Source organism: Medicago sativa, chromosome 6, assembly GCF_051527215.1.
Source record: "Medicago sativa cultivar Bolivia chromosome 6, Bolivia_mono, whole genome shotgun sequence".
In the NCBI taxonomy this organism is placed as follows: Eukaryota; Viridiplantae; Streptophyta; class Magnoliopsida; order Fabales; family Fabaceae; genus Medicago; species Medicago sativa.
In genome coordinates, this window is record NC_140754.1 from 42,638,507 (window position 1) to 42,652,308 (window position 13,802).

Consider the following 13,802-nt stretch of genomic DNA (forward strand, 5'->3'; position numbering starts at 1 on the left):
TTCTTATGTTGAAGAAAAAAAGACTTTGATTCCTGAAAAGACGAAAGTCAACGCATGTTGACTGCATTAAATTTGCCTGTCGAAATTACAGGCTAACAGAAAGACAATCCATGCGGATAAGATAACTTACTACTTTATTATTACTTGTTACGATTTCGTGCACTTGCCAAATCGTGCACTAGACAATGCAATTGATAAATCGTAACTATTGACTAGTGTTTTAAAGTCAAGATAATCTTACAATTTTATAAAATATTAATCAAGACACGCTAAATGACACAAATAGATTAAAAAAAAAATGACACCAATATCTTTAAACAAATGCTTTATAAGATAATACAAAATATGAAAATAAAAATAAAAATAAAAAATATTATAATATGAAATATATTTCATAACGATCAAAGTTTTTTTCAATTTAATAAATTAATAATAAAATGAAAGAGATTTAGACATATTTGTAAGGATCTACGTTACATGCTATGAATAATAAATTGTAAGAAAATAACATCAATGGATAAAAATAAGAAAATAAAAAAGTACCAATCACATATTATATAATTAATCAAGGTTACATATATTTTTTTGTTGATATTAATTTTCAAATTATTTTTACTTCATATAAATATTTTCTTCAAACCTTGGTCCTCAAGATGACATTTATCGTTAAATTCTTTTTTTGAAGGATCGTTAATACCTACTCTTACTTCATATAAATTGAATTCACACAAAATAGTGAAATATATTGATTTCATCCAATCAAAGAATGAATACGAGATAGTGTTGAAAAGTGAGTGTGGTTATCATTCATTTTTAGTATTCAAACAAACACCAAACTTTACTCTGTAAGTTTGTAACATACCATCGTGGCATTCAACCATTGGTCCAATCCCACACCAAACCCAAACCACATTACATCAACACACCAAACCTTAACCTTTCAACGACCAAACAAAACTCTCTCTCTCTCTCTCTCTCTCTCTCTCTCTCTTCAACTTTCTCTCTCTAAAACCTTCCAAAAATGGTATCCAAAAACCCGAACCCGCCAGAAGGTTTCTGCCTGGATCCGACCAGTATGGCTCTACCGGGTTTTGGCCCCTTCGCCGCCGTGAACTCGTCGGAAGACGCCTCCAAGAAGATCAGGAAGCCGTACACGATAACCAAGTCTAGAGAAAATTGGACTGAACCTGAACATGACAAGTTTCTTGAAGCTCTTCAATTGTAATGTTCACTTTTTTTTTGCTTTTTCCTTTTTTACATTTTTATGCATTTATTTTACAATTTTTATTGCATATGAATTTTTGTGTTAAATTGATATTTTAGTTAGTGGCTGTGAGTGTACAGTGACGGTTTTGTTAGTTTTATATGGTGAATTGGTTGCAAAGGTGTGGAAATTAGGTTTTTTTTTGGAATTAGGGTAGTTTATTTTTTTTTTTTTTTTTTTTTTTTTATGAATTTGAAGATGTTAGAATGGAAATGATAAACTATGAAGCACGGATTCGGATACGCCGTCACCGCTAAAATTTGAGAAAATCACATAATTCACTGTAATTATATGTGTCGGTGTTGGACACGACACGTGTCTGACACTAGGACACGGATAATCTGAGAAGTGTCCGTGCTTCATAGATTGATAAATGGGTAGGGTCAAGTTTTATTTTTTTACTTTTATTCTTATAGCATTTTTTTTTTGCTTAAGAAAATTTTGTAATTGAACTTTAGTATTGTTAAGTTGAAATGAGTGTTTAGAGATGGTTTTGTTAGTTTTATGTGGTGAATTGTGTGCAAAGGTGTGAAATTTAGGTTTTTATGGAAGTGAGGATTTTTGATTTATTTATGAATTTGAAGATGTTTGAGTAGAATGATTAATGGCTAGTGTTAAGTTTGATTATTTATGTTCGTAAGACCTGGCTCAACTGACAATATCAATATTGCTAGGCTTCCATACTTTCTCTTGGATTCAAAGTCGGGACCTCGCAGTTGTGTTCTTCTGTAGACCAAGGTTTTGCTAACGAGTGTCCTTAGGGTATTAGTTAAGGAACCTATTAAAGGAAAATTTTGTTGAAATTCAAGTCAAACACTAGTCAATATTTTCCCATACAAACTCATCTTTTGAGTTTTGTTTGTTCACCAACGCAAGGGCATTCATTAGCAATTTATGTTTTTATTACCTAGTTGCCTTAATTACTAAAATGGGCAAACCATCATTTTGGTCCCTCGAAGTGTAACTGGTTGTCACATTGGTCCTTGAATCTATCGAAATTGCAAACACATTCACGAGTGTCTTTTTAATTATATTTTTTTGAGGGAGAATTGTCTTTTTAATTAGTCATTTTGGTCTTCAAATGTTCAATTTAGTCCTCGTTGGTCAATTTAGTCCATGAATTTAGGGTTTTTGAATTGGGGATTTCTTTATGACTTTAAAGTTGTTGGATTCTAAGTGATAAATGGCTAGGGTAAAGTTTGATTATTTTTAAGGTCTTGCCAACGAGTGTCTTAAGGGCATTGGTTAAGGAACCTATAAAATGAAAATTATGTTCAAAATACAAGTCAAACACTTGTCAATATAATACTAAATACAACTTTTTCCGATACATACTTACCTCTTTTGATTGTTTAACCAATGCATCAAGGGCTCTCGACACTCGTTAGCATTTTCCTCATTTTTAATTTGAGTTAGTTAACACAGTGAAACAATTGTGAATTAAGGGTTTGTTTGATTTTATGTTTTCATTACCTAGTTTCCCTTAATTATTAAAATGGGCAAACCATCATTTTGGTCCCTCGAAGTGTAATTCGCCGATTCAGAGATTCTTATTGGTCTTTGAAGCTATCGAAATTGCAAAACATCCTCAATTGTCTTTTTTATTAGTTATTCTGGTCTTCAAATTTTTGTTTAGGTAGTCAGTTTAGTCTTCGTTGGGCAATTTAGTCCTCGTCGGTCAATTTTGATACATTTAGGGACTAAAATGGTTGTTTGGCCTTGCTAAATTTGTCAGATCTTTTTTTTTTAAAAATAAAATGTGCAAATGATATTTTGACAACACTATTTTGGTATTTACACCAACTTCTGTGGAAAATACTGATCTTTGATAAAGTAAACATAAGGTGATATTTTCTAGATTAATAATGAAAATAGGAAATGCCAACAGAGATAATTTCGTGAACCAAACTGGTCCTTTTAGTTTCCTAATGTTTATCACAGAAAAGATGAAGATGTGTATGAGTTGTTTTGTAATAGAGTATCAAAAATGGTTTTGAGAACTGATTATATATATTTTTTGAACTGTTTTTGTCAGTTTACGTATTTATTTTGTCGTTATGGTGTCAAATTCCACTTTTGGTTCAAGCCCTGGCGTGTAAGCTACGCTGAAGGGCATGAATTTGAGATATCAATTGGAAAAGTTATAGCATAAGGACAGAGGTTTGATTTTAGTTGTTAAGGAGAGGGAATGGGGAAATGATCATTAGCTATATGTTCCACTTGAAATGGAATACTCGTGCTACTTATATTGAAATTATGATTGTGTTTAACTGGTTGAAAATCGCTCCCGTTTCCCAGTTGACCAGTAGTACTTTCCCTTTTCTCAGTGGCACTCGGTCAAAGTGAAGTTAGCTGTTTGAACTATTATTTTCTATTTTCATTTTCCGACATTCCTTCTTTTGATTAGAATGGACAATTTGTTTTTCCTTACGAAAACAAATAAATGGAGACTAGATCTAATTGAACCTAGGTGTAATATGGCATCTGAATAAAAATATATTCGGAAAATGTCTAAAAAAAAAAGGATTATTTGACTAATTAATCTGTATTAGCATCAGAATGTTATGGAGATTATCTTCATTTAAAATAAATACACCTAGAATGTGTATACGTGGGACTTAGAATTGTAGTAGCAAAGTAAATATTTTATTCTTCCATTAAACAAAACAAAATGACATGAAGCTGTGTTACTCTGGATGGTTACTATAATTTTGTGTCATATTAGGAAGATTTTTTCCTTTTTCGTAAAAGAAATTACGATAGAGAGAAGAAATAGAAAATACATCAATTGGGAAATAAGAATCCCTCCTGAAAAGTAAAAAGAAGAAACAAGTTAGCCAAAGTGGCTATAAAATACAAAGCTGTGTATCTCTTTGCCTTTCCGTAATAAAACATTCTTGAAACATCTGAAGGCACCGAATAGAACCATAAACGCTAACATTTTCTTGTAACAAATGTAAAGGTCGATAAACACTTTCTATCAACCTTCACTTTTTAAAATATATGCATTTTTTTCTTACCATATATACAAATCAAATTATAACTTTTTTACTTTAATTATGATGATAACTTGAGTGATGTAAATCATTGCATTGCAAGGTCGAAACGAATTCCTTTCGATAAATGTGGTAGTTGCGGTCCTTTCCTTTCTCATTTTTGGTGTCTCCATTTTGTATTATTCTCATATTTATTATTCCCTTATTCCTTTGTCCAGGTTTGACCGTGATTGGAAAAAAATTGAAGCATTTGTTGGATCGAAGACTGTTATACAGGTAATTTCAAATTCATGAAAAATTCTTCACCGACCTGTTGTCAATCGGCCTCCCTTACTTGAAATCTATAAGTCTCAATCTATGGGAGATATTAATAATTATTAACTGAGAAATCGAGACGACATGACACGTTTCTTCCACTGATGAGCTTTCTCGGTCTTGTAACGAGCTTTATCGCGCCCTGAGCATCTCCTCCTGTAAAGGACCAGAAGTGCATCGATATCACTATCTTAAACATTTCCTGCTTTAAGTCTACACCTTTCATTTTAGTTTGCAACTTGTATGTGTTCACTCATCTCGTTTTCCTTACAAATTTTTTGTTACTGGTGCTTGGGAGCCAAATCAACAGACCCATGAAAAGAACTTATATATATATATATATATATATATATATATATATATATATATATATATATATATATATATATATATATATATATATATATATATATATATATATATATATATATATATATATATAGTTAGGATCCGTTGACACCTGGTGTCAACGGATTCGTTGACACCAAATCTTGACCGTTTATCTATTTAATTTAATCCAAAGGTACATAATTGCTTATTAAATTTATTCTCGTGAGCCTTTTTCTCCTGATCTGAAAGTCTATTCGTTATCCTCTCAGATCTCAATTACACAATCACATCTATTCATACCTTTTAAAGAAAATTCTTGATTTTTCTCGACTTGAGAAATTGGCCACAATTCAATTTAAAGGGTTTTCCAATTTATCAAAATCATACAATTAATTTTATTTATATTCAATTAATTTTGAACGATACAATCCTAGGAGTATTTATTTTTTTGAACCGAATTCAATCTTTGTTAAGCACATAAACTGATAGATAGAAGCAAACCCATCCAACACAGTCCTACGTTCACTATATTCCTCTCAAATTATCATGGTTATCATGAATTTGGTAAAAATTGTCTTCGGTGCTGTACGAACTATTAGCCAAGAGGGCAAGGAGATGTAGACAATGTTTTCAATTTGATTTTTTCAATGACTGAACAATAATATTGTGTAAAAAAAATCAATTTGCTGAAACATGAAAAAATCATGAGCCAATAAGGATTAATTGTGTAATTTGAGATCGGCGAGCACAAACAAGATTTCACTCAATAATATACGATTAAGAGCGAGATTCATTTGCCGAAAATAAAAATAAAGATTGAGATTCAGTACATCAATAAATTTGGCCATTTCTAGAGACCATTAATTGAAAATTAAGAGCCTTTGATCAAACTTAAATGGAGGGTTGAGATTTGGTGTCAACGGATCCTGACTCATATGTATGTATGTGTGTGTGTGTATATATATATATATATATATATATATATATATATATATATATATATATATATATATATAGGGGTTTGCTAGGATACACCCACTAGTTTTTATTAAGGTGTGTTTTAGCAAAGATATAACTAAAAAGTTGTTAAATACACCTTAAGGTGAATGTTGCTAAAACACACCTTCTAAAAAATAAGTGGGTGTATGTTAGCAACTCCTATAGGCATTTGCTAGGATACACCCACTTATTTTTTAGAAGATGTGTTTTAGCAAGTTATAACTAAAAAGTAGTTAAATACACCTTAAGGTGTAGCTTGCTAAAACACTCCCACATATAAACTAGTGGGTGTGTTCTAGCAAATCCCATATATATATATATATATATATATATATATATATATATATATATATATATATATATATATATATATATAGAGTCAGGATCCGTTGACACCAGGTGTCAACGGATTCGTTGACACCAAATCTTAAACGTTCATTTCTTTTAATCTAAAGGTCAATAATCATTTATCAAAATCTTAATGTGGGCATTCAGTATTTCATATCTCCTTTCCTAAAAATCCTCTTGTTTCCTAAACGAACCTAAGCATACACGCTTCTCCTGTCTTCAATCTTTCGTTCTTACGTTATCTATGGTTTTCATTCATCTCCTTCTAATTTAATGGTTTTTGAAATTAAAAGTCCTGTATTCAAAATTAAAAGCAGCACTAATTAAAACTCCTCTATTCATCTCCTTCACCACTAGGTACACTTGCTGGTTTTTCTTATCATTATTATGATGATTGCTCAGATTTCCCATCTAAACCATTGGTCTCTTATTCCAAATGAAAATTACAACTTCTTCTCATTTAAATTCATTTTACCGGTTCAAATACTAATGGAGGATTGTGATTTATTAAGCTAAAATCTATTTCAAAATTATTATCAACAAACTGTATTATTTTAGAAACTCAAATGTCAAACCTAAAATTTCATCAATAAAATGAAACTCATCAAAAATACTTTTCTGGAATCTTAGATTTACTACTTTCATCTCCTTAGATTTACTACCTTTATCTCCAATTGCTATTATTTTCATAAATCTGGCATAGATTGTCTTCTTGGCCTTGAATCCATGCGAGGAACTAACCATAAGGGGATAGAGACGTATAGCAACCATGTTTTTCAATGATTGAAAAAAATTATAACATGTGATGGAGAGAAAGTTACTCACGAAATAAAACTGTGAACTAATTAACCATATTTTTACATTCATATGCAATTATTTCCAATGCATTCTAAACGATGATATCTTGGAACTATTTTAATTATCCAGTTATTTTGCAGTCAGTCAAGAGAATGAGCAGGATCATGATATGATCATGTTTCCATTTTCGGTTTTGTAAATTATTGAAAACAATAATAGTGTGTGATTGAAAGAAATGGTACACAATAAATAAAAATGTGACACTATATTTAACCATTGATCAAATAAAATAAATGGTTGAGATTTGGTGTCGACGAATCCGTTGACACCTGGTGTCAACGGATCCTGACTCATATATATATATATATATATATATATATATATATATATATATATATATATATATATATATATATATATATATATATATAGGGGGCATATCACATGAGAATGATATTTATATGTGAGAATGGTAGGAATAAATTGTGGCCATCAGATTAAAAAGGAAAGGCTGAGATTAAAAGATAGGTTAAGTGGGTTGTTGTACCCAATCTCCAAACTGTCTTCTCGTGTTCTCTTCTCCCCCATCAAATTCTTCCCCGAACCACTCATCTTCTTCCTCTAATTACAACACAAATTCATTCATTCCTCTATTCAAAACAGCCCAGAACTCGAATTTACAATACAAATTTGTTTTCCCAATTATTATGTTATTTTCTTTTTTTTGGAAAACAACAAATTAATAAATCTGAAAATTTATTGTTGAATTTTGTATTCTTGACTGATCTTGTGCCATCCCCGCTTACAGTCATTGTAATGGATCTGTTATTTTTGCTTCAATTTCAATGAATTTCAACCCAACACATAGAGACAAGTGACACAGAGATGAGAGAAGAAGAAGAAGTATTAAGAACAAAGAGAACCGACGACGGCAGAGGGAAATAACCGACGGCGGCGGGGGAAGAACATGCGGCGGAACTGGTGAAGGAGGGGAAAGCAGCGGCGACGTCCTCCTTGGTGGTGGAAGGTGAGGAGAAGAAGAGTCACAAGAAGAGAGAAGCAGGAAGAGAATGCGTGAATGAATTTGGAGATTGGGTACAACAACCCACTTAACCTATCTTTTAATCTCAGCCTTTCCTTTTTAATCTGATGGCCACAATTTATTCCTACCATTCTCACATATAAATATCATTCTCATGTGATATGCCCCCTATATATATATATATATATATATATATATATATATATATATATATATATATTCGTGTCTATGTGAATTCAAATAAAAAAAGGTGGGAGAAAATCCATGATTTAGTAATGCTAAAGCATGTTGAAATTACATGTCAAAAGACGCACATCTTTACCTCCCCTTCCCGCACACGATGTGTTATTAGACCATATTCTCATCAATGTTCACTAACATATCATGCCCGACTGCTCTAGTAGGAATGGTTTGTTAATCCCTGGTTCATTAGAAAGTTGATTTTTTATCCTGTTTTGAAGAGTGGAAAGGTTGTTTGGTTGTTAAGGCGCTTCAATTTGAAATTCATTTCAGGTATGATGCGAGTTTCATGCTGACACAAACATACATTTTTTAGAGAAACGAGGGATGAATTCTTTTGATTATTAGCATAAATTGAAGAGTATTGAGGGTCTATCTATACTTTCTATGCTGATTGATGTTTTCCCAGCTCTCAAATAACTAGCTACCTAACCTCACTAACCGACTCTCCTTTATTCTATATCTAACATTATCCAGTTAGGACAATTCCCAATTCCTGATAGTAACACATGGTTTGGCACCCGCGAAACAAGGGAGCTGTAAGTGGGCAATCTTATTTACCATGAGGACAAGGTGAAATTCTAGGGAGTAATAGATAATCCCGTGTGATTGAGTGAGGTAGTAGGCGAGTTAGCCAGATAATTTGGAGAATGTAAGGTATAGATAAAAGGAGAGATTGAGAGAGGCCTATTGTCGCTACTATAGCATCATTTGCCATGTGATTTTCTGCACAAAACTTATTATTACTCCAAGAATCAGGTGCAACCTTTTTTGTGTGAGGCCATTTCTTTTCTTTATTAGATAGGCTTGGCCCTTTAGGTTACCAGATTGACCCAAACATTGTGGCTCTATTCCTTCCCTTTCTTTCACATTCATCCCTTTCTCGTGAATTTCTCGTTTATTCTTCACCTAGACATGACACGAAATTCCTGTGCCATGATTTATATCCAATGGTTAAGGGTTTCACGCAGTGGAGGGTTGGTCTATCAGAACACTGGCCCATCATGGCATGTGCTAAACAATTTAAGTACTTACTACGTAATCATACATGACTTGATACCATGATAAATGAACCAACCACAATGATTGCAGTGAACTATATTAGTATTTTTTTTTCCTTCCATACACATGTACAAAAATATCTATGCTTGTCTATTGATTGAGTGTCTTGAAAGATATTAATGTTTTTGTTTGGGGCTTGGGGCTTGTGTTATATTTTTCATGTTTATATGTTGTATGCATGGCTCATGTTAAGAAGGACTAAAAGAATACTTCCTGCTGACTTTGTAGATACGTAGCCATGCACAAAAATACTTTCTAAAAGTTCAGAAGAGTGGAGCCAATGAACATCTTCCTCCACCCAGACCTAAAAGAAAAGCTGCCCATCCCTATCCTCAAAAAGCTTCCAAAAGTGGTAATAATCTTTACCATATATATAAATATATATTTTTCCTGTGAGACAATATAACTACAGTTCTTTCTAATGATTTGTATTTAATATTTGACAGCTCCTGTACTCGGACAATTACCAGGATCTTTTCAATCTTCACCGGCTTTGCTTGAGCCTGGATATATAATGAAAAATGAATCCATACCAATGCTTGAAACTCCTATTATGAACACTGTGGTGTCTTCCTGGTCAAACAACACGTTGCAAAACACCAATTTGTTACATGGTATTTAGTGCTACAAGTCTTTGGAGCTTAGGATTTTGCTTGTATATAATTTTGATATTGTCCTTAAAAATAATTGCAATTTTATTCATGATAGTAGGAACTTGTAACCTCAAGAAAATGATCTGACTACTTTCTTTTGTTTGCAACATCGTGCCTTTTGCAGTGCCAAAGGTGAATAATTCTTGCAGTAGCACCGAAAGTACTCCAAAAGGGCGGCCGGTTGGTGAATCTAATGATCAAGTGAATAAAAGCCTTCCTTTGAGAGGCAAGACTTTAATGATTTCCCTTTATAATTTCAAGTTGATTTCCTTTTGCAGTTTCATGTAAGCAGTGCAAGGTTATGTGTTGTCATAGTTTTTTCTGAAATAGGCATGTGTTAAATATTTGTATGCTTGACGCCAATTTCATATCTAAAAGCCATGGTATATGGGGTTTCTAGTAACTTAATTTAACCAACTTGTTTGAAAGTGTTATGATCTTGTTATTCTACCCTCATTAATCGCATCAGATATTCAGTCTTGAGCGTAGAAGGGTGTGTTGAGAATCCTACATCAACTAGATATATTGCCTAGGTAGTGCTTAACTGCTTAGAAGACTGGACAACCCTCACCTAATTATCTGATTTGAGAGGTTGAGTTAGACAAAACACTAGTTGATATCAAAACCTACCCGGATCATCCACCTACAATGGCTAGAAGTATCGTCTGAAAAAGACAATTAGAGCTTAGGCATTCAAAAGGAAGTTATGTAGGTTGTGTTAGGTCATGTCTCCAAATTTTGAGATGGTATAAAGGCTTATCTCAAATCTATGATTATGCCAAGATCTGTATATTGAGAGTACCGCATATTTACTATATTTTTGATTCTTGATAGTTTATTCAGCATTGTAATGACTTTTATTTTATTTTATTTTTAATGCAGTTCTTCCGGATTTTTCTCAAGTATACAACTTCATTGGCAGTGTATTTGACCCAGAAGCATCTGAGCATTTACAGAAACTCAAACAGATGGACCGTATAGATGTTGAGACGGTATTGTTGTTCTGTCAGCTTGATTTGATTCGGTTGTACTTAGTAATAACAAATTAATTTTTAAAATGCCTGACAATTAATATCTATATTTTGAAATAACATAGACGCTTTATTACACCTGATTTATCATTGACCTGTGTGATAATTGTGTAAATGAAATTTGTGGCTGTCCAAATGTGCTTACAAATGTATGGTCTTGGTTCTGTATAGGTGCTTCTGTTGATGAGAAACCTGTCCATCAATTTAACTAGCCCAGATTTTGAGGATCATGTAAGTATTCATGCCACTGATCTTTTAGATTGTTAAAAAATATGAACTATGTTTCGATGAGTTGTACATGCCTCTACTAGACCATTGTAGAAACATTCCTATAGTTCATTATGGTACACTATTATAATTATTTTCTCTCTTTTTTTTTAATTACTGGTCTGAATCGGAGTATGATTTTTTGGAGTGCTATTTCATGACATCTCCTAGTCTGTAATTTTTCCTCTCAACTTAGTGAATTTTTTGTCATATCATGAAAGGAAATAAAAGCGGAATGTACCGTCAATTTCTTTTGTAGGAATATTGGAATTTAGAAATAATCGTAAATTGTGTTCACCTCCCTTGAAATATGTCACATACCTTTCCATTTTACAAAAGACGCCCAAATTTCACTCACCACCTCTCATCTCTTTTGTAAAACTACAGGGTTTAAATAGACCTGAGGGGGAGGTGAATGTTATTTAGGCATACCTCAGGTGATTGCAATCTGCATTAGAAGTAAGTATCAATGCTGATCTTTAACCGCTGATTGAAGTCGTATATTTTGGGTCATTTTTATTTAAGAGAATCAAATATAAGATTTAAGTGATTTTAAATAAAATGAAAATCTGATGTGACTGCCACATCATCACAGTGGACATCTCCACGTCATTTAATGAGGTGTCATGTCAACCAAATTGAAGGCCGAAATGGGAGTAGACCAAAATTGCAAATTTTGTAAAATAGGGGGACTGATATTGCGGTGGAAAAATAGTGCACCAAAGTTGCGGATATAGTAACATAAGGAGACAAAAACTGCATTTTAAGCCTTTTTATATGATTGTGTGCCTTTTTTCCTGATGACTGATGAGGATGCCGCAAATTTCTTGCAGAAAAAGCTGCTTTCATCCCATGAAGTTGATCTAGAGACAAACAGCTATCTCAATCCAGATAGACCGATACACGACGAGCCATTGAAGAGTGCTACTACTTAATTAGATGGGATTGGATCCATAAGATTGGTTAATGTTTTCAGCAACTGGAATCCATAATTTTGCATTAGGTAAGGTGCATTGGAAAGTTCACAAGCTGAGAGGTTCCAGTCACAAGATCTTGTACTAGTTTGTAATTGCTGTTGAAGCTAACAAAAGCCTTGATTCTCTTCATTCAGTTGGAAGTGTCGTGTATATATAAAACGATCTATTATAATAGACAATAAAAATGTAGAAATGTATAGCTTTGTGAAATTATTTCATAGGTGGTTTTGTAGTTTGAAGAAAGAACAAAGAAATTGCAGGTGATAGGTTCAAATTGATAACTAACATTTGTTATTTAAAGAGGACAAAACTTATATACAGTACCCTAGATACTGTTTGTACTGTTGTCTAGGCTTTCATTCTAAATTAACCTAACACCTGTGAGTACTCCGCCGTTAAAACTATTAAAAATATACCAAGTCACAGATCCACAGTGAGCGTTTTGACACCAGGCAGTGAAGATCGTTTGAAATCTTTCCATGAAGGAGGAAGTTTGTCAATTATGGATGATACAATGATTGTTTCATCCATATTCATGTTATGTTGTTTGTAGTTGTTAAGAATACGTTCAATCTCATATAATTGTTCCATAAGAGACTTATCATCTACCATTTTGTAATTATTAAAATGCGAGACAAGGAATTTCTTACTTTTTGCGTCTTTACGCATGTATCTGGTCTCCTATTTGTCTTACAAGTCCTTTGCAGAAAGGCTGCTCTGGTAGATATTGAATAGAGTCAGATATACCATTCAGGATATGTCCCAAGTGTAACAGCCTGTTTATCGCTATGATTATTATATTTATTTAATATATGTGTTTATATGTGTTTAATTGCTTGTTTATGTATTTGATTTGGGATTAGTGGATTTTTGGCCTAGAAGAGTATTTTAGTCATTTTTAAGACTTAGGGTATTTTGGTCATTTAGCGAGTATGGGTAAATTAGTAATTTTGGAAGGAATAGTATTTTAGCGTTTTTAGTGTGAGTAGTTATTTTTACTATGTTAGAGGTAACTAGTAGTAATTATTTTGAGATGGTAAAATAATGAGATGAGATCAAGTCTGTAGTAACTTTTTAGAATTAAGTGGTAAGAGTTTTGTGGCCTATTATGAATATAGTTACCCTAGCCCATTATTGAGGTATAAATATATAACTTATGAGAGGAAATTAGGGTTTTGTCATTCATTACACATCCTCACAAATAGATAGGCTAGAGAGAGTGAAGATTCTTGGAAATTATCTTAGCTTTTGAGGATACAAGGTAAGGGTAGTTAGGGTTATTCTACTAAATAAGCTATAATCTTCTTTTTCACTTATGGGTCATAATTGTTTTGAGTGAATTATGATTTTGGTTGTTAATTTTCGTGCTCATAATATGTGGTAAATTTGGGTATGTGAAATTTGTTATAAACTTGTTGTTAGTGTTTAAACTTCATTGTTGTTATGTGCTAAAATGAATACTTTGAGGTTTTAGTTTAAA

General features: G+C 32.6%; 1 protein-coding gene across 2 annotated transcripts; it reads left to right on the forward strand.

Moving 5' to 3' along the window:
* The first annotated feature begins 942 nt into the window (after nt 1–942).
* On the forward strand, nt 943–12,667 carry LOC146915260 (protein REVEILLE 6-like). 2 transcript variants are annotated; one of them, XM_085717725.1, is made up of 9 exons: nt 943–1,221; nt 4,479–4,536; nt 9,623–9,746; nt 9,841–10,008; nt 10,172–10,273; nt 10,930–11,039; nt 11,250–11,309; nt 11,733–11,804; nt 12,179–12,667. In XM_085717725.1, the coding sequence occupies exons 1-8, from the start codon at nt 1,022–1,024 to the stop codon at nt 11,769–11,771; spliced, it is 861 nt and encodes a 286-aa protein (XP_085573851.1). In that variant the 5' UTR covers nt 943–1,021; the 3' UTR covers nt 11,772–11,804; nt 12,179–12,667. The 2 variants fall into 2 exon arrangements, with proteins under 2 accessions (XP_085573851.1, XP_085573850.1); XM_085717724.1 differs by lacking the exon at nt 11,733–11,804.
* Nucleotides 12,668–13,802: the final 1,135 nt, after the last annotated feature.

Coding starts and splice junctions, on each gene's coding strand:
- LOC146915260 (XM_085717724.1), top strand. CDS start 1,022: ATGGTATCCAAAAACCCGAACCCGCCAGAAGGTTTCTGCCTGGATCCG. Junction 1,222..4,478: donor TTTCTTGAAGCTCTTCAATT/GTAATGTTCACT, acceptor TCCTTTGTCCAG/GTTTGACCGTGATTGGAAAA. Junction 11,310..12,178: donor GCCCAGATTTTGAGGATCAT/GTAAGTATTCAT, acceptor AATTTCTTGCAG/AAAAAGCTGCTTTCATCCCA.